This window comes from Ovis canadensis, chromosome 9, assembly GCF_042477335.2.
Source record: "Ovis canadensis isolate MfBH-ARS-UI-01 breed Bighorn chromosome 9, ARS-UI_OviCan_v2, whole genome shotgun sequence".
Classification (NCBI taxonomy): domain Eukaryota; kingdom Metazoa; phylum Chordata; class Mammalia; order Artiodactyla; family Bovidae; genus Ovis; species Ovis canadensis.
Window position 1 is genome coordinate 56,882,800 of NC_091253.1, and position 21,599 is coordinate 56,904,398.

Below are 21,599 nucleotides of genomic sequence, written 5' to 3' on the forward strand. Positions count from 1 at the left end.
AGATGCAACTTCATGAGGAACTGTACAAATAAAACCACAAATGGCATAAGAAAAAAAAAAGACAGTTAAATGTTTGAAGAAATGTATCATCATCACCATTCAGCAACATAAAGTTTAAGTGATGATGCACTTATTCAAAAAATTGTACACAGTTCACTATACAAATATACATTGGACAGCTATGTAGGAATATACAAGACTTAAAAACAGATCTAAGGCATTATGCTAGATTTTAGCATTTTGAGGTTCTTGCACATAGCTTTTACCTGTAGTAAGAAACTTAAAAGGTTTCGTTTTAGTCTATAAAGAAACACCAGGGAGAAAATTCTAATTAAAATTGAAGCCACTACAGTAATTTCCTTTTGTGCAGAGAATGCTTTGCTCGGAGGCAGCATACTACCATACAAATACTAGAAAATTTTAAATTCACACCAACAATTAATGGCTTAAGTTGCATTTCAAAATTGATTGTGTATCTTTGGGTTCTGCAAGGGGATCTGTGCCACCCATTTCATGTGTTAAGCCCATAGGAACTCCGTTTTTAAACACAGATTAAAAACTGCATTATATAAACTGCAAAAACATTGCTTTCAATGGTTACAGGCCATGAGAGATACACGTGGGAGGGGGCGTCTTCATCTTTTGAGTCCAACGAATTCACTGCAGGAAAACAGCTCACTTCACTTTTTCAACTTACCACGTTACATGAACACGTAGATGAGCTTCACAACCAAGTTAATGTATGTATACTTTTCACATTATGTGTTTTTCACATTTAGTAATATAAGTAAAACACTGATTATTTGTTCTATTAAATGAAAACCGAGGACTCGGTCTAACAAGTTTATTGTATACACCATGAGAAATACTGATCATGGAGGGACTGATTTGGCCTTTGCTTCTATCATGATCAATGTGATCAGAGGATTCCTTCACTGACTTTTCTTAATTAGATGTAAAAAACCCATGACCTGATCTAAGCCGTAAGAGAACGGATCATCTCTCTTCCTTCAAAATGGCAATGATTATGAGTTATTCCCAATGACCAGAATGGCAGGTTTGCAGATCAGATCTGTCTGAACTGGAGAACACAGTGGGCAGAGAGTTAAGCAAGAGAAGGTACACAGGGGTTTCTGGACAGTGTCCAGTGGAAAGGGACTCCAACTCAGACAAGCAACTCCAGCTTACACTCCATTTTCTCTTCTGTGTTGTGTGACGTTCAAGGCATTCTAATTCACATGTTTCTAAACATCAACTGGAAACTGGTCACATGACACCAACTGGGACGTAAGCCTCGGGGTGCCACCGAGGGCGCTAAGCTCGGGCCGAGGTCTGCCCGAGTTGTTTCTCCACCACAGTTGGGCGACCCAACGGTTTGGTTGAGAAAAGCAGAGCCTTTTGACAGGGGGACTGTGAATTGGTGGCCCCCAAGAAATGCTGTTCCTGGGCCACCTTTCTGTAGTGAGACCCCCTAAGTGGAAAAGAAAGTAGCGAAATGCAGATTTCCCAGGACATTTCTTTAGCACGGAGCCACGCTTTCAGACTGTCTACTTAACCATTTATCTTTGAGCTCTATCTCTTTCTATACTTCTGTAATCTGTCCATAGAGAGAGACACGTATAAGTAGGGGTAGTTTGTCTATTTTTCACCCTTCCACAAAAAACAAGCAAATTTCAAGGAAAAAAGACTTCTCTGTTCCTAAAAGGCCTGGCTAATGAGATATAAAATGCTTTGCTTTTTAGACATCAAAAAGACATCATTCTGAAATTTAGGTAAGAAAGTAGGTATCTTAGGAGTTGGGGAGAAATAGCTCAAAAAGGTCACCAGTTTCTTGGTATTACAGTTGTCTGAAACTGATGCCAATTAAGAAAAGATTATTCCCCTACCAGAGTGGGCAAGAAAAACAACCAGAAAAGTGGCGGGCTTAGTAACACGTAGTCTTCCTAAGGTTAAGAAAGAATATAAACATATAAAAATCAAGAACTGGTTTCTACAGCGGCTGCATATCAGATAGATTAGATAAATGACTTATGAGCAGAATCACAAGATTTAGAAAATAAAAAGTCTTAAGTCTACAAATCAGGTCTAATCGAGGCCTTGAGAGCCTTTACAAAACACTTTCAGGAGACACTGCTATGAAGATATCTAATTGTAACACTGAAGTACCTCATTTTGGATTCGATTCCACAATATGTATACCTCACAAAAAATTACACAATTAAAACACTTAAGTCCTCAACTTAAATTATTGCTTGTTTACATATAAATTGGATTTTATGTACCTTACAAAATTTCGGCTTATTAAGTCAGCACTGCTAAAAAAAAACAAAATAAAAGACACATGGCGGAGGTGAACTCTGTCCTGATGCCTGCGGTCAATTTTAAGCACACTGTGGTTTTCTCCTGTGTGGAGGGCCAGTGTCGCGGGGAACAGAATGAACACACTTCCCGGGCAGGTGTCCAAAGTCTGATGGGTTTCGAGTACTAACTTTGTTCCTCTCCTTCCAGTAAATGCATTTTTTTCTGGAATTTCAGAGTTAGCGGCTGGTAAGTGGCTGGCAAAACATGGAAGGAAATAATAAAGGGCTTACCTGGTTTCTGTTGCTTTTATTAAAACAAACAAAAAAAAAAAGTGGGGAGAATGGGGAAGGCAGAGGGGGAAGGGAAGGATCAGATGGAAGAAGAGGCGCTGATTCAAGCTTCTGATGGATCTAAAGCACATTGAATTTGGAAATCAATTTCTTTTTGATTCATGATTTGGGCGAACTAGTTTGGTTTGAATCAAAGAAATTGAAAAAAAAAAAAAAGAGGAAGAAGGACTTGTTACTGTTAACAGCCCTTCCACAGGCTCTTTTTCATCTGTTCAGGAACTGGAAATGCTTTCCAACACTGTCTTGAGAACTTCCTACAAAGACACAACTACGATGTCTTGGTCTTCACCTCTTGGGCATGTCTGTACATACGGCATGGTCCATGGTGTCTGTCCTGCTTATCCCAGAGGCAGGCTTAGCTTAAAACATCTTTAGTTTGATTTTTAAAAAAAAATCTTTTCTTTCCCCCAGATGAAATCTTAATCGTTAGGACTGGTTAGCCAGGGAAAACAAAGCAAGAAACCAGTGTCTGGAGCCAGACAGGAAGAGAACAAGAGCATGGGTTGTTTTCCTTAAATACATACATTTAGATACATTCAATCTGACAAGGGTGTGAAGTCTGCCTGTCAACATTTACTCTGCAGGAGAGATCTAAGTTGCACTAAGGTGAATGCAGTGAACAGACTGACAACTGTCCGGACGCGAGCTGCAGGCCACCTGTCAACATGACAGGCGGCTCCTCCAGGAGGAGGAGCCGAGGGACTCGGCCGTCAGCCCATCTTGCTCGGGCAGGGCTGGATGGCAGGTCGGTTGGGTCGAAACGAAGAGACGCAACTCTCCAGATTGGTAAGTGTCTTGAGCAAGTGAGCCCAGTCAGCTGAAGAAAGAAGCAACCAGCTACCTTCAGTGTCAGCAGTATTTCTGCAGGAAAATAAAGAGAAAGTTGTGATGCCTCAGAATTTTTGGTAAAACCATCATGAGGCCCAGCATGAAAACATCAGACTACTTGGCCATTTTAAATAACGCCAATCACGAAGGTTACATTCACTTTTTTTTGTTTGTTTTGTAGGAAATTCAACATCAATTCTACATTTTCTCACTTAAGAGAGAACTTGAAAATAGTTATCCATGGCTAGGGACAACATTTTCTACCATAAGAGGCCCCCTCACCTGTGCCAAACTGTTTAGAGTCCTTCCTCTTGTTAACAGGCCTGTCACCAGGCTCCCAACTCAGGTGGGTTCTCAGTACTAACTGTTCTACTGTTTCAAGATCTAGTTGGACACAGTAATATCACTCTTCTTAGAAAAAGTGTTTAAGGTGATAAAGAAATGATGTAGATCAGATTTTAAGACTGTTGCTTAAATAAAAAGAAATCTAGAACACTTAGAATAAACTTAGGCTTAATGAAGGGAGAGTGGGGTCTTAGCCACTGAACCACCAGGGAAGGTCCACCCCTAGATCTTCTGAATGCCCTGCACCATCTGACCTGCAGTAGGCTTCCCCTTAGAATAAACTTAGATTAATTAAGGAAGAGAGAACAATTAGAAGCTAGTTCCTCTTCACCCTTCTGAAAATCAAACATTACAATTCAGAAACAAAAAGAAATCAAAGTTTGTGCTAACATGATTAATTCTTTGGTATTTCATTTTTTGCTTTGCTATAATCATTCCATTCTGGGGCAAAATGAGTGTTTTGCCACCATCAGCTCAATTAAAATGAGCTTAAATAAAAAATTACACAAACATCACTGTATATCCAATAAAATTAGATTTTTTTTTCTTCTTTTTTTGGTCGCATTGCACAGCATGTGACTCCTGCATTGGAAGGGCAGGGTCTTAGCCACTGGACCGCTGGGGAAGTCCATATTACACAATTCTCCTCAGTCTACTGGCTGACAACATGCCTGTGCCAATTCTAGTCTATGGAATATTCACAGCCACGGGTTTATTTCTCTGTTGTTTCTTACCCGTGATGCATCTCCCTCCTGCTTAATCATGTCCATTCCAGGCAGCTGGCTAGGGAAAAGGCCACCTCCCCTCAGAGCAGGGTCATTCACCTGAGTGCGACAGGACAGGACGTGGCTTTATCTGGAGAGACATACATACGCCTACGGGGGAGCAGCCACCCACCAAGCTTCTGCTTTGTTTCTAGGAGCAGAATTACCAGGACTGAAGGCCACTTCCCTTATCTAGTCTCCCACATGCAAGTTCTGGAGGGAGTGTGGAGGAACGTGAAAATGTGCTGTGCTCAGACTCTCATTTGTGTCCGACTCTCTGCAACCTCATGGACTGTAGCCTGATAGGCTCCTCTATCCATGGGATTCTCCAGGCAAGAATACTAGAGTGGGTTACCATTTTCTTCTCTAGAGGATTTTCTCGACCCAAGGATCAAACCCACATCTCTCAGGCGTCCTGAACGGGCAGGTGGGTTCTTTACCACTAGCATCACCTGAGAAGCCCCTATAAATACACAGGCTGCCTTCACAATTAATTTTTATTTGCATTCTATATAGAAATGCAACAGAGATCATCATATTAGAAACATTCTTGTCTTTCAGTTCAGTTCAGTCACTCAGTCTTGCCCGACTCTTTGCGACACCATGGACTGCAGCAAGCCAGGCTTCCCTGTCCATCACCAACTCCCGGAGCTTGCTGAAACTCATGTTCATTGTGTCGGTGATGCCATCCAACCATCTCATCCTCTGTTGTCCACGTCTCCTCCTGTCTTCACTCTTTCCCAGCATTAGGGTTTTTCCAGTGAGTCGGTTCTTTGCATCAGGTGGCCAAAGTATTGGAGTTTCAGCTTCAGCATCAGTCCTTCCAATGAATATTCAGGACTGATTTCCTTTAGGATGGAGTGGCTGGATCTCCCTGCAGTCCAAGGCACTCTCTCAAGTCTTCTCCAACACCACAGTTTAAAAGCATCAATTCTTCAACACTCAGCTTTCTTTACAGTCCAACTCTCACATCCATACATGACTACTGGAAAAACCACAGCTTTGACTAGATGGACCTTTGTTGGTAAAGTAATATCTCTGCTTTTTAATATGCAGTCTAGGTTGGTCATAGTTTTTCTTCCAAGGAGTAAGTGTCTTCATGTCTGCAGTCACCATCTGCAATGATTTTGCAGCCCCCCAGAATAAAGTCTGTCACTGTTTCTACTGTTTCCACCGTTTCCCATCTATCTGCCATGAAATGATGGGACTGGATGCCGTGATCTTAGTTTTCTGAATGTTGAGTTTTAAGCCAACTTTTCACTCTCCTCTTTCACTTTCATCAAGAGGCTCTTTAGTTCTTCGCTTTCTGCTATAGGTTAGTGTCATCTGAGAATCTGAGGTTATTGGTATTTCTCCTAGTCAATCCTGATTCCAGCTTGTGTTTCATCCAGCCTGGCATTTCAAATGATGTACTCTTCATTTAAGTTAAATAAGCAAGGTGACAATATACAGCCTTGACGTACTCCTTTTCTGATTTTTCTGTTGCCTCTTGACCTGCATATAGATTTCTCTGAAGGCAGGTCAGGTGGTCTGGTATTCCCATTTCTTTCAGAATTTTCCAGTTTGCTGTGATCCACACAGTCAAAGGCTTTGGCATAGTCAGCACAGCAGAAGTAGACATTTTTCTGGAATTTGCTTGCTTTTTCGATGATTCAAAGGATGCTGGCAATTTGATCTCTGGTTCCTCTGCCTTTTCTAAATCCAGCTTGAACATCTGGAAGTTCACGGTTCATATACTGTTGAAGCCTGGCTTGGAGAATTTTGAGCATTACTTTACTAGCATGTGAGATGAGTGCAATTGTGTGGTAGTTTGAACATCCTTTGGCACTGCCTTTCTTTGGGATTAGAATGAAAACTGACCTTTTCCAGTCCTGTGGCCACTGCTGAGTTTTCCAAATTTGCTGGCATGTTGAGTGTAGCACTTTCACAGCATCATCTTTTAGGATTTGAAGTAGCTCAACTGGAATTCCATCACCTCCATTAGCTTTGTTTGTAGTGACGCTTCCTAAGGCACACTTGACTTCACATTCCAGGATGTCTGGCTCTAGGTGAGCGATCACAGCATTGTGGTTATCTGTGTCATGAAGATCTTTTTTGTACAGTTCTTCTGTGTATCCTTACCACTTCTTCTTAGTATCTTCTGCTTCTGTTAGGTCCATATCATTTTTGTCCTTTATTGTGCCCATCTTTGCATGAAATGTTCCCTTGGTATCTCTAATTTTCTTGAAGAGATCTCTAGTCTTTCCCATTCTATTATTTTCTTCTATTTTTTTGCATTGATTGCTGAAGAAGGCTTTCTCATCTCTCCTTGCTATTCTCTGGAACTCTGCATTCAAATATTATATTTTTCCTTTTTTCCATTGCCTTTAGCTTTTCTTCTTTTCTCAGCTACTTGTAAGGCCTTGTCAGACAATCATTTTGCCTTTTTGCATTTCTTTTTCTTGGAGATGGTCTTGAATACTGCCTCCTGTACAATGTTCTTCTGTCCATAGTTCTTCAGGCACTGCCTATCAGATCTAATCCCTTGAATCCATTTGTCACTTCCACTGTATAATCGCAAGGGATTTGATTTAGGTCATAGCTGAATGGTCTAGTGGTTTTCCCTACTTTCTCAATTTAAGTCTGAATTTGGCAATAAGGAGTTCATGATCTGAGCCACAGTCAGCTCCCGGTTTTGTTTTTGCTGACTGTATAAAGCTACTCCATCTTTTGCTGCAAAGCATATAATCAATCTGATTTCAGTGTTGGCCATCTGGTGATGTCCATGTGTAGTCTTCTCTTGTGTTGTTGGAAAAGGGTGTTTGCTATGACCAGTGCGTTCTCTTGGCAAAACTCTGTTAGCCTTTGATCTGCTGTGCTTTGTACTCCGAGGCCAAATTTGCCTGTTACTCCAGGTAGCTCCTGACTTCCTACTATTGTATTCCTGTCCCCTATAAGGAAGAGGACATTGTTTTTGGGTGTTAGTTCTAGACAGTCTTGTAGGTCTTCACAGAACCGTTCAGCTTCTTCAGCATTACTAGTCAGGGAATAGACTTGGAATACTGTGATACTGAATGGTTAGACTTGGAAATGAACAGAGATCAATCATTCTGTAATTTTTGAGACTGCATCCAAGTACTGCATTTTGGACTCTTTTGTTGACTGTGACGGCTACTCCATTTCTTACAAACGAGCAATATTGTCTAGGAACCTGGAATGTTAGGTCCATCCATGAATCAAGGCAAATCATTAGTGGTTAAACAGGAGATGGCAAGAGTGAACATCGACATTTTAGTAATCAGTGAACTAAAATGGACTGGAATAGGTGAATTTAACTCAGATGACCCTTATATCTTATGTCTTTACATATTTACTTTTCTGAGTGCAAATTAGACCAATGATCCTTTCCCACACACTGTCCTTCTTTGGCCATGCTGCACGACTTGTGGAATCTTAGTTCCCTAACCAGGGACTGAACCTGCACCCTCAGCAGTGAAAGCAATGTCCTAGCCACTGGATTGCCAGGGAGCTCCCTTCACCTGGTTTTATGTTTAGGAGAAAAAAACATCAGTTCTTGAAAATCCCCAAATATAATTATTTAAGAAAGTGCATTTCATCACTCCATTTTTTGACGCTCATTTTTTGATATTGCAAAATCCTTCAAATAAGATAAAAATTTAGAAGACAAGAAAGTTAAGAAATATTTTAAAAGATCTTTGAGCTGTCAGGGATCCTTTTGTATTTCATCATCAAGTATTTCTGTTAATTGCACTAACACTAGTGATGCTAAGGTGAAAAAACACTCTTCAAAATAAATGTGGGAGTTGATGGCAGATGTTAAGCACATGGAAAGACTCATTTAATAGCAGAAACAGTCAAAAAGTTGCAATCAGGAAACTGAGGGTGGTTTCTCCTTGGGGTGCTCACCTGCTCGGGACCCATGGAGGACAGCCCTGACGTAGGCACGGAGGTCACTGAGGTCATGCTGATCTGTCCGGTCATCTGGTTCATGTTGCTCATCCCGCCTGTGTTGGTTGCCATGGATACATTGATGTTCATATTGTTGTTGTACATGCTGGTGTTTGCCTGCTGTGCGAAGTGTGGAGGGGACTGTTGCGAGAACATGCTAGAAACACAGTGAAAAATTAAAATGTTAGAGCCCTTGGGCAAACAGGGAGGCAGGATGAATAAACCTAGGCTGAGAGGACCCGGGGAGTGGGGCATAGGGTGATGGCCAGGAGATGGTGAGATCAGAGACAGCAGGGGAAGGGCTCAGCCAAGCTGCAGGGGTCACTGCGTTCTGGCCTGTCCCCAGCATCCCCGTTTTGGGGTGGTGGACAAAGTCTGCAGGGACACTTTGCACTCTCATGTCTGCACCAGACAAGGATTCTGTTTGCTTTTATTACCTGCACCGACGGGGGGTGGGCTTCCCAGGTGGCATTAGTGATAAAGAACGTGCCTGCGATGCGGGTTCAGTCCCTGGGTTGGGACGATCCCCTGGAGGATGGCATGGCAACCCACTCTAGTATTCTTGCCTGAAGAATCCCATGGACAGAGGAGCCTGCTGTGCTATAGTGTTGCAAAAAGCTGGACATGAATGAAGCAACTGAATATGTACACATGGTAAGAAGGTGGCTTCCAGGCCACTGCCTTCCACAGCACTTGCTCGCATACATTGGGGGTGCTACCTTCTTGCGGTGGGGGTGGGGCGGGGTTCCTTTTACTCCCAAGGCAAAAATATTAAGCTAGGGTTTGGTAAATTCTGCTAACTTCTGCCCTAGGAAAGGCAGATTGGCTTATTATTCAGAGGTTTACTTGGTACTGTTTGCTTGAACAAAGAAGAACTATCCAGAAGAGAGACAGGTGGGCTATAGAAAGACTGCCTGGTGATTGTTTCAAAAAGACACAGCCAAGTGGCATACCTGTTTGCACCCATGCTCCCCTGCGCCCACCCGTTCATGTCCGAGGAGGCCTGGTAGGCTGGGTTTGCCTGGGACTGCTGCAGCATGGGGCTCTGGGTGTGCGCCAGCCGGGGTGATATCAGAGGGCTCTGGGGTGCGGCGGCTCCAGTGAAGCCAGGGTCAGGCTGCTGACTTATTCCTTAAAAGACAGAATAGAAATCCCATGGAGACTGTTAGTTTTATCATAGGGGCAGGGGACAAAAGAGAACATTCAAATCAACTACACAAAGAAAATTACTTTCATGAGGGAGGTTCAAGAGGGAGGGGACATACATCTATCGCTAACTCATGTTGAGGTATGGCAGAAATCAAAACAATATTGCAAAGCACTTATCCTTCAAATAAAAACAAGTTTCTTAAAAAAAGAAAATTACTTTCAAATACCCTATCCTGTGCTGGTAAATTATACACATTTAAAAAAGATTCCAAGTTGGGATAAAATGCATGAAGAAAAAGTCTCCATACCGTGGTTCTCTATGGTAATTAGAGGCGTGCCCAGGAGATATATTAACCATTGAGACTAAAGATAAAGAAAATACCATTCTTGCCCCATATCCCTTGCAAATCAAGAATGGGTCAAATCTATGTATTTCTCTTTGACTGGAAACAGTCTTCCAATGTTTATGTGTCATTACAATTGGATTAAACTGGGTTAAAGTTTGGCTCTCTATAAAAAGTCAACACACTTGAATATTTTTTTATTAAGTTATTGTATGATGAGATAGCTATGTTTTTAAAAATAAGTGACCATGAGAATTCCCTGGCAGTCCAGTGGCTAGGAGTCTCCACTTTTACTGTCAAGGGCCTGGGTTCAATCCCCAGTGAGGGAACTGGGATTCTATAAGTCACATGGTATGGCTAAAAAATACAAAATTTAAAAAAGTAAGTGCATTCATGATTAGCTTGCTGTGTATTCATAAAGGATACTTTTATAGATTATAGATTAAGATTACTTATACACTATATAAAATTACTTGTACACTATACAAGTATTTGGGATACTTTTGCACTATATAAGATTAACAAGAAAAAGAAAAACAAACTCCATGTAAGCTGCTTGTTCAGTTTAGAGGCAAATGGTGTTTACATTAAAAGGAAAGAAAGAACTTCGAGCAGACTTTCTTAAATCATCAAAAAAAGAAAGAGAGGAAGAGTTGGGAAACAAAGGAGGCAGCTTTTTAGAAAATTTCAGGGATGACATTAAGGTAATCCCATTTTTGCCTAAAAGATCTGTAAAACATGCATATTTAATGACTACTTTAATAAGCTATGAAAGAAAAACTTAAGATCACACAGGAAAAAAGCTGCACGTTATCCTTCTGTGTCTTTAAAGAAATAGGAGATGTGAGGTTCAAGCACCACAAAGACTGAGTAGTTGTTTTTAGAGAACTCTGGTAGGAGATGGGGAGAGTCACTTTGAATGTTAACCTTGATGTAAGCACTTAACTTTTATCAATAATTCAATTATTAACCGAATATGACATGTACACAAATATTAATGTTTATGACACAGCATGCTTGTTTCTTAAGATTGACATTAAACAATAAATCAATACAAAGAAAATGAAGAGCTAGTCCACTGTGGTTTCTGTAAGGCACTTATGAAGAATTATCAATTCATTAAAGATTTGGTGTAATATTGAAAGTGGAAGTGTTAGTCGCTTAGTTGTATCCAACTCTCTGCGACCCTATGGACTGTAGCCTGCCAGGCTCCTCTGTCCATGTGATTTCCCAGGCAAGAATACTGGAGTATCCTTTCTCCAGTATCTTCCCTATCCTGGCATCAAACCTGGGTCCTCCTGTATTGCAGGCAGATTCTTTGTCATCTGAGCCACCAGGGAAGCCTTTATTTTTATAAAGTCATAGAAGGTCTGTAACACTTAAAAGGATATACGTCTTTCAACATTTTATATCTATCAGTTTGTCTAAGCAGACTCAGAGCTTTTCAAGTACAAGTATATGCACACGCACCTGTGTTTACAGACATGGACGTAAACACAGACATGCATACAAGCTTATGCACACGACTGGCACTCCAGGCATGCCCACCTAGTCTGGTTATTCTTAAAGTAAGACCTGTGCTTGGAGACAGGGTAGTGGCTGAGCTGAGAGATGGGAAGACACTGCACTGGACCCGGGGACTCCTGATGAGCCGCAGCTGCCCTTGCGGGTTTCCTAGCATCCCCTGGTTAGCCAGGTTCATCTGGAATCCACACAAAGAGCTGTGACCCCGGACGGTGAGGGGACCCTGGGAAGAAAGGACTGGTGAAAGGTGGTGGGGGTCTAGGTCCCATACCGTAGTTTGGAGGGAATGGAAACTGCTGTGCATTTGCCTGGGGGAGCCGGGGGTTGCTCATGGTTGCTGGCACGCCACTGGGAGCCACCACGCTGGGCGTCATGTTCAGCCCCTGCCCTCGCATCATCAGGGTTCGCTGCTGAACCTGCTGCTGCTGATGATGCATCTGTCTTTGCCGAAGATGTTGGTTCAGGATTTCCCTCTGTCTCTGGGCCAGCATCTGGGCATTAATAGGTGCCTGGAATGGGGGCGGGCAATAAACGGAGGAAGACGTGGGGGTGGGCACAGATCAAAAAAGAAACCACATGTTAGAAACAGGATAACAGAGGGTACAGGCTCATGCAACATTATTTGGAAAATAAAGAGAGAACATTTTAGAGCTGAACAACTGGCGGTGGAGAATGTGAGCCCTGAGTTCTGTACACACAGTGAGGATTCAGAACCCTCGCAATGACTGATGTGGGTCAGTTCAGTGTGACTATCAATAAACTGGAGACTCACTGTGAGAAGACACCATTAATTACAGGACCCCAAGATAACATCAGTCCTGTCTGTAAGAAGACTCTGTACGGAAACCTTGAAGATGGCAGTTTAGAGGCTCATTAAGGGACATTCAAGTCTAAAGAGACACCAAGTCACTTTGCCGAAAGGTGGCTTTCAAGCACTTGAGAAAAGGCTGAACGGAGGCAGAAAGAAAGGGAGTTGCGTAAGGAGAGGAGGGTGACAGAGGCCAGGATGGAGGGTGGATGGGAAGGATGGATGAGGGAAGGGGTACCGTGCTTGCTGTCAGTGAGGGGGACAGGCTGGTTATGGATCTTGGCTGTACACAGCTGACTTCATTATTCACGGATTCGGTACTAACATGTACTTGTCACCCCAGAACCAATACTCACAGCACCATCGTCATTTATGGATGCGTGTGGAACAGCAAAAAGTGTGAGAAGCCCAACACGCACATTCCTACCCACGGCTGAAACGAGGTGACATCAGTTCTCGTTTCAGCTCTCACACTGCAGACAAGTGTCCTTCTTGTGGACTCCTTAGTTCCACGTTTTTCACACTGCTGTGCTTTTCATCAGTGACTCTGCTGTTTAAAATGGTTCCTGAGACTAGTGCTGAAGGGCTATCTAGTGTCCTAAACAAGTCCAGGAGGCTGATGTGCCTTATGGGGGAAACTAAGTTAGATGAGCTTCATTCAGGCGTGAGTTATGGTGCCGTTGGCTTTGAGTTTGATGTTAATGAATCAACAATATATACTACAAAAGGCGTCCTCAAACAGAAACACACATGGACTGACTGATGAAAATGTGACAAGAGGCTCAAAGAAACCGAACACTTTATTTCTCCTAGAAGCAACGGTTCACTATTTGCCAATTCAGTGTTGGTAGTAACTTTGCTTGCTTGCTTAGTCAGTCCAACTCTTTGTGACCCTGTGGATTGTATCCCAGGTTCCTCTGTCCATGTGATTCTCCAGGTAAGAATACTGGAGTGTCTTGCCATTTCCTCCTCTAGGGGATCTTCCTGACCCAGGGACTGAACCCGCATCCCCTGTGGTCTCCTGCATTGCAGGCAGGTTCTTTACATACTCAGCCATCAGGGAAACCCAGTACTGAACACACAGTGTGAATAATGGTAGCTGACCGTATGGGCAATAAAAATGGCAGTGACGGGGAGGGAATCACAAAGGCAACAGACGAGACCAATAAGCAAATGGCACGACCTCCATCGTGTGGGTCTAGATCTATGTATGGCCTTCTAAGTTACTTTACATAGGATATCAAGGAGGAAGACATGATGAGACAGGTTAAGTGGGTACAGTGAAAGCTGACAGCTTGTCTGCCCCTTACCTGTGTGGGTACTCCAGGCCTCAGAGTCAAGTTCACATTTGAAACATTGCTGATTTGATTCATAAGCGGCTGGCGATTCTAAATGCATATACATGGGAATCATCAGTATTTTAAACAGAATTTATTTTACTTCAAATTCCCACCTCAAGAAACCTTCCCCAGCCCCCAAACCCAACATCCACATGCTGCTGGATATTGAAACCACATGGTGTGTAGCTGGATACCCTTGTAAAGCTAGTTATCAAGTGATGCTTCCCATTGCTTGTAGCTGAGAAGTTATTTTGGACAGTTTGGAAAGTACACTGTTTGCATGGGAGAAAAAGAGTAGAATGATCAGAAGAGGAGGCCAAGAGGAAGACTAAGGAAAAAAGCAGAGGGAAAAAAATGAGGGGAGATTTTTAAAGTCCACAATACTGTTATTTACTGTATGACAGAAATCTGTCCAGGCTTGTTTCAGTGAGAACATACTTTCTTGAGCAAAAGAGCTACTCTTTAACGTACCACCCCTCTCCACCAGTCTGCTAAAAGCCATGATTTTGATCACAATATAGGACTCATGGCAGGGGCTCCTGGTGTCCTGGGTACTCACTTGGGGCCAGAAACTATGCTGGGTCCTGTCAACCCATACAAAGAGCCCTAGACTGTTAATAGCCCCATTTTATAGATGTAAACACTGAGGCTTGGAGAACTCAAGGTTAGCCCATCAGTAAATCACCAAGCTAGGAAATCAGAGGAGAGCTGCTCTGGCTGGAGTGGAGTCAGCAGAGGAGCAAGAAAGAAGGGAAGGAAGAAAGCAGAAATGAGCAGGAAAGCTGTACGATCATGGCAACATCTTCAATGTCTTAGGACAGAATGAGACTTAAGCCCCCAAAAGGAACCCCCATTCCTGTGCCATCTCACATCCACCTTCACTGTGTCCCCCCACCCCGACTTTCTGGGTAGTAGCCAGGAACACACCTGCTGTGCTTGGAGGCGATGCTGCAGTTGAAGCCTCAGCTGGTTGGGCTGGCTCTGCACAAGGCCCGTGGGCCTGAGGCCAGGCCGGGGCTGCATGCGGAGGGTGGCGTAACTGGGCCGCTGTCCCATGGTGTGGAAGCTTGGATCCTGCATGGGCGTGTAGCTGCCCTGGGCCACCTGCGCCTGAGACGCATACTGCTGCGGGAACACGGGGGTCTTCTGCTCTAGCATGAGGCTGGAATCCTGACTGGAGAACTGCTCCGGGTCCACACCTTGGCTCTGAAGAGAAAGCCCCCAGGTGACCAACACATAAATAAAACCAGCAGAAACCGCAGAGTGAACATAAGACCTTCCTCTCACTGCCCTGTCTCTGAAGCTTCTGCTGTTGTACTTATGGCACAAAGGTACTTCTACCCTGCCTCCACTTGTCTTCGTAGAAAACGCCTCTTTGTTCAAAAGATCCAGTTACTTGAGGCAGGAAGCAGGGTTCAGGCCTGACTCCCAGCAACCCTTCTTCCCAGGGAAGGGGGAAGTGGTCATAAGTACAGAAAGCCTCCTACTCACACCACCAATCTGACTAAGCTGAACCTGAAAATGCACATGTCCCCCAGGTGTGTTCAGCGTTCTGACTGCTTATTCACTTCAAGTAGACAATTGCCTTGATACCTGGCTGGGGTCAGCAGTGTCGGTGTGCCCACCGCTATTATTCCCATTTTGCAGATAGTTAAACTGAGACTTGGAGATGTGCGGTAAACTGCAGCAAGCCTGTCTGGCAGGTAAGGAGTAGGTTCCAGTCGAGTCTGTGATTTAAGACCTGAGCCGCTCACCAATGTGACACACTGCCCGTATCTGACTGTTCTCTGTGGTCATCAGAATTCCCTACACGGTCCACATTCTGCCACCATCTTCTTCCCTTTTTTTTGGCTGTGTTGGGTCTTTGTTGTAGTGCAGGGGCTTCTCTAGGTGTGGCACAAAGGGTTAGTTGCCCTGTGGCATGTGAGATCTTAGGTTCCTGACCCGGGATCAAACCCACGTCCCCCTGCATTGGAAGGTGGATTCTTAACTGCTGGACCCCCAGGGAAGTCCCACCATCTTATTTCCAACTAGATGTATCTAATGTGTTCGTCCTTCTTGACTTCTTAGAGCTACTCCATCTATCTGGCTCAGAATGGAGTGGGTACAGAAAAATCCAGAATTTCCCAGGGGCGACACCTTCAGCCCAGGTGGCCCTAGAATGACTGCAAATCCGGAGGGTGCACTTGGCTCATTCTTTCTTCCTTCTGCTATGAACCTCCCAACATAGAGGAGGGAAGGACCCAACTGCAAAATCATCTCTCAGGTATGCTTTAACCACAGTAACATCCTTGGTTTTCCTTAAGCTAGTCTATCCATGTGAGAGCTGGCCTGGGGCCACCCAGAATCCTGCCCTTAGATCAAGTTTAACCGTGAGAACTGGGCCCATCCTCTTGTACATAATAGTTTAAAAAATGTGGAGCCCACTCATGGGAACCATTCACTGTTGATTACTGCTCTAAGTATATCCACAAAACTATCTCAGATCTTGAAGTACTGGCCCATCTTTAAAAGAGAAAAAGTTTAAGTAATTTCCATTTTTAAAGAAAACACACAACTCTGATGACTACAAATAAAGCCCATTTGTGTTCTACATTTCCCCAACTTCACCTAGTAATCATTATTTCTATAATTCAGGTAATATGCATTATAAGGATGGATTTGATGAGACAACATAGAAACACAAATTAAAAAAAAAGAAGACTGGAGATATTAAATGATGATGAAATGATACCAGTTTTGACAAAAACAATGCTTGAGTCATGCAGCAACCCCAAGAATCACATCTTTAAATGTCACTTAGACGAAACTCAGGGATAACAATGCTGAATGCTAAATTCTCACCAGCACTAAAGGCAAAGCAAACCAGCCACACAGGAAATATTTCAACTCCATTTTCCTCTCTTGATTTATTCAGGTTATGTCATGCAACCTCAAGTCATCTCTTTCCATTCTGCTGTTCTCAGTATGAATTGACAAGTCTTAACTCCCACTTCTGTCTGCTGAATGTGGGGATTATGACAAGACTAGTTTTAATGCTTCAGAGAAAGTCTCCCATGACTCGGCACCACCCTTCTCACAGACCCTCACAACACCTCATACGTCCAGGAAGCAGATCAGACCCTGGAAGGTGCTTCTTAGCAGTAAGAAATAAAGATGATTCATGATGAGAAAAGAAGACGACAGCAGGGAGCCTGTGATCTTTCTACGGGAAAACAGGATGCCTGCTTCACATCAATTGGGCTGCGTAGCCAGACTGAGAAAACTCCTCCAAGTTATTTCATGAGACTCTGTTAGGTTATTGTATTGTTGCTATAAAGTACTCTTAAATGACTTTATGTCACAAACTAAATCAACTATACAGGTTTCCCTGGTGGCTCAGACGATAAAGAATCTGCCTGTAATGCGGGAGATCTGGGTTCGATCCCTGGGTTGGGAAGATCCCCTGGAGAAGGGCATGGGGAGCGGGGGAAGCAATATAAGCCCGTGAAGATCGGCTAACTTCACCTTTAAAGTGACTTCTGCTAACTTATATGCAACTTGTTTTAGCACAAGTAGCTTCCTATCACTAGCTCACAGATATAAGATGAAGGATACTGGTTTTGAGATGGAAGGTTCTAGATCTGAGACAGCAGTGGTCTGTTCCTGGCCTCTCTGCTCCTTGTGTGTTCCTCTCTGCCATAGTCAAGTGACCTGGACTTGAGTTTATGCCTTTTGGCCCAATAAATTCAAATTACAGGTAAAATTAATTCTTGGTCGTTTCCATTCTGGGGCAAAAGTTGATTTGGGAGTAACAAGGAGAAGGGGTGACAGGAGACCGGAGACAGGAGGGAAGGGCACGTTCTAAAAAGCTGACTGCCGTTTATGTGCAAGCAGGAGAGAACAGACATCTGTGTGTCCCTGTGAGCTTGGCCTCCACCAGCCTCGCAGTGCACCCACCTGGCTGACGAGCTCGGGTATCCCCAGGGCTCTGTCGATCTCCTCCAGGCCATCGAAGTTCCTCAAGGCCAGGTACAGCTGGTCCAGGAGGGCGCCTTCATCACTCGGAGACTCTGCTGCGGGATGTGGACACAGCAAGTCGTCGGGAGAGCTGCCAAATGGCTGCCTGTAAAGAGACAAACTTCATCTCATGCCCACAGAACAGTGAGTTGATTAGAGAACATTTTTTTCCCTCCTTAATAACAAAAGTAGTAAAATACAGTACCAGTCAGACACAAACAACAACCCCCACATAACAGATACGTGTTATTTAGTGCCTAACAGAGATAGCCGCGATTCATGGGGTCACAAAGAGTCGGACACGACTGAGCGACTAAACTGAACTGAACTGAACAGAGATAGGGGGCTTCCCTGGTGGCTCAGTGGTTAAGAATCCACCTGCCAATGCAGGAGGAGATCTGGGTTTGATCCCGAGGTGGGGGAGATCCCCTGGAGAGGAAATGGCAATCCACTCCAGTTTTCTCTTGCTTGGAGAATCCCTAGGGACGTAACTCAGCAGGAGCCTGGTGAGTTAAAGCCCATGGGGTTGCAAAGAGTCAGATACAACTGAGCGACTGAACAACAACAGCAGAGACAGGTGAGACACACATTAAGGCACTGGATGTTATGATCGTTGTTTTCATTGCTCCTGCTCTAAAACTGGCAAAGCTGAGGCTTGGAGGGCTTGTCAGACTCTGCGGTGGAGAAGAGACAGGCAACACTACAGAGTGGGGATTCCCCACCGGCCGGGGTGACAACTGTGTTCCCACGAATCCACGATGACGCTTCAAGCGTGGGTACTCATATATTTGCCTTGCCCTGAAGCAGTCCAAGGAGTTTCTGGGATTTTAGCAGGAAAGACTAACTGATTACATAGTTTCATTTCTCACAAGGCTTGAATGACCCATCTGAGGGACACAGTGAGCATGAAAGCTCCATTAATTTTTTTGAACTCAGCTGCCATTAGACTGCACTTGGCTGGACTAATAGGATATTTCTCCGTCATGCATAAGTGGGATTTGTAAACATTTATGAAAATCCTCAAGAAGTGTGGCTGTCAGGCTACCAAGTTAGTCACGAAAAGTCGACCATGAACTTGCAGATTACGTCTGTTGTATATTTTAGGCGATAAAACTGTAACACTACAGTCCAAATTCAACGGTATAATAAAGTCCTGTGATTTAAATTAACTGACAACCTCGGGGAGTTAAAAAGAGTTTCTGAGTTACTCAAATATTGAAAGGGGAAATGATCCTCTAATTTGTCCTCTTAGAGGTACTAAGATGGTACTGATGTTTTGTAGAGAATGAAGTTTACAAGTAAGCACCCTTATTCTTAGGGCTTCCTGGTAGCTCAGCTGGTAAAGAATCTGCCTGCAAGGCAGGAGACCCCAGTTTGATTCCTGGGTAGGGAAGATCCCCTGGAGAAGGAATAGGCTACCCACTCCAGTATTCATGGCCTTCCCTGGTGGCTCAGATGGTAAAGATTCCACCTGCAATATGGAAGACCTGGGTTCGATCCCTGTGTTGGGAAGATCCCCTCGAGGAAGGAATGGCTACCACTCCAGTATTCTTGCTTTGAGAATCCCCATGGACAGAGGAGCCTGGCGGGCTACAGTCCATTGGGTCACAGAGTGGGAAATGACTGAATGACTAAGCACAGCACCCTCATTCTTAAGTGATGATAGATTCACATAGGGATGACACGCCATGTTTTCTAAAGCTAGTTCTGTGCCATTTTGGCCTAGAATCCTGAAATGCTGAGGATTTACACCAATAGTTAGTTTCAAACAGTTCTAACCCAGTGCACTTAGAAATGATCTTCCCTCTTCATTAGCCCCAGTCATTTGTGAAGAAAATCACCCAGTAAGTGTGCCCTTCATGAAACTGTGTGCTTGTAGTCCTTGGCTCTCCGAGCTCACGTCCCATGACCTGAGAGGTTCCATAAGAGGCCTTGCAGCCAGGGCCTCACTTCTCAGGAAGACGTCAAGCACCCGAATAGACTGGGCCCTTCCTGCTTCCACATGCTCCCAGAATTAACTTTCTAAACACAACTGTGATCAGATTACTCTACACTTAGGGAGTGGGAGGAAGGAGCAGATCAGAACAGTGGCGACAAGGAGGAGAAAAACCACAGCGCTGCATGTCACGGAAGCAAAGAGCAGAGGAAATTCCCCAGAGAGGAATGACCAGCATTCAGATGTGGTACATTTCATGAAAAAAGAGCTCAAGTCAGCCAAGGGTGGATGCTATTTACCACCTTCTCTTAGGCCTGAGACCCATTCCCCAAAGATGCTAGTTAATATTTTCTTTCTCGAGCTTTAATTCATAATTTTCAACTTCTGTTTCTTCACAAGCTTTAAATCCCCACACAGCCAGAGCCCCCACCTCAGGTCTCTACTATGAAATCGAGTCCCTCTTAAGTGGAGTGAGGCTGCAGGAGCTCTGTGGGAAGGCAGGTGCCCTTTATGCATCTGCCGGCGTCAGCTGGAAGAGGAGACCCTGTCCGGTACTACGGGAGACAACTCCACCCCAGGGAGGGCACATCCCGATGCTTCCAGAGGAAAAAAAAAAAAACAAAACACTACTGCAAACATTTATTGGCATCTAAGTGATTTCCTACATAATAAAATAACCTATTTTTTGGTTTCATGATTTCCTTTTCTTTTTCTAATTAAGAAAGTTAAGCTAATGCATGACCTAGATTCCTACTTTGGTCAAAGCCCTCTTTAACTTGAGCTGGGGCCTTGGGGATACTGTCCTGCTCAGTCTCTCTCTGATTCTCCTGATACGATGTTGCTTGGTTCCTTTTCCCATTACTGAGCTGACTCACAAAATCCCAGGCCCTGGGGCAGGGCGCTGGTGGTGGTGGACACACACACTTCAGTAAAGCCTAACCTGTCCCAGTGTGGAGTAGAGCCCATGGCTCCCCTGTGGGTCCCCGCTGCCCTGGGCAACCGGCCTTTTCCCGGAAGATGCTGTATACCCACCATAATGCCAAGGCTTCCCATTCTATGTTTCCCACCCTCTTCTCCATCCGTGATCCTTCCCCTCCAGGCTGAGCGTGTCTCCTCCAGTCACCCCTGGCCATGCCCACTCTGCTCTCGACTCCAGGACCACTCACAGTGCTCTGCTGACTTGATGCCAGCATTTACTTACAAACCTCAACTCTGCCTGGTGAGCATCTTTAGTCTCTTTGTTGGCTTGGTATCCAAAATGTGTAAGTTCAGCAAGTTCCCAGTTGGTGAAAATAAAAGGTTCTTGATCTAGCCAGGTTATCATACCTTATGCTCAGAAAAATGCATTTTTATGTTCATAAAAATATATTGCATTGTGGCTTGGTATCATAAATTTGGGCATACCATGAGTTACAACACTTCTTTGAGAAACATCGTAATATGTTTGGCTTATAGAAAAAACAGTGATCTGGACTTTCAATTTCACCTTTATAAATGACTGCCAATATGATGGAGAAAATTTTTTCTTACATTTTGGGCAATTATAAATATAGTTACAATCTAGATGGTGGCTGACAAATATAGTATTAAGACAAGGATGAAATTCAGAGGAATAAACGGAAGAACACACAGAAGCCCCAGGTTGGCAAAGTAGTAAGGAATGAGCTGGCAGAAGACAGGTCCATCATCAATAAAAATCTTTCTTTTTTTTAAAAAAAATTTATATTCTATTTGAGTATAGTCTATTAATGATGTTTTGATAATTTCAGGTGGACAGCAAAGAGACTCAGCCATACATATTTATCTCCCTCAACCGCCCCTCCCATCTAGGATGCCAAATAACATTGAGCAGAGTTCCCTGTATAGGTACTTGTTGGTTATCCATTTTAAATATATACATGTTCATCCCAAACTCCCTAACTATCCTCCCCGCCCCAACAACCATAAGTTTGTTCTCTAAGTC

General features: G+C 43.8%; 1 protein-coding gene across 8 annotated transcripts in view; it reads right to left on the reverse strand.

Annotated features, from left to right (window-relative positions):
- Positions 1 to 2,592: 2,592 nt before the first annotated feature.
- NCOA2 (nuclear receptor coactivator 2) overlaps positions 2,593 to 21,599 on the reverse strand; it is a 282,199-nt gene continuing 263,192 nt past the window's right edge. For 6 of the 8 annotated variants that reach the window (XM_069600226.1, XM_069600221.1, XM_069600228.1 and 3 more), the window contains 8 exons: positions 17,641 to 17,806; positions 14,629 to 14,907; positions 13,672 to 13,749; positions 11,825 to 12,062; positions 9,490 to 9,667; positions 8,495 to 8,693; positions 4,559 to 4,648; positions 2,593 to 3,512 (listed from right to left, as the gene is read on the reverse strand). In XM_069600226.1, coding sequence (XP_069456327.1) covers positions 3,501 to 3,512; positions 4,559 to 4,648; positions 8,495 to 8,693; positions 9,490 to 9,667; positions 11,825 to 12,062; positions 13,672 to 13,749; positions 14,629 to 14,907; positions 17,641 to 17,806 — 1,240 coding nt within the window. In that variant the 3' untranslated portion in view covers positions 2,593 to 3,500. The remainder of the gene's footprint in view (positions 3,513 to 4,558; positions 4,649 to 8,494; positions 8,694 to 9,489; positions 9,668 to 11,824; positions 12,063 to 13,671; positions 13,750 to 14,628; positions 14,908 to 17,640; positions 17,807 to 21,599) is intronic. The other 2 variants (XM_069600229.1, XM_069600224.1) reach the window with 1 other exon arrangement.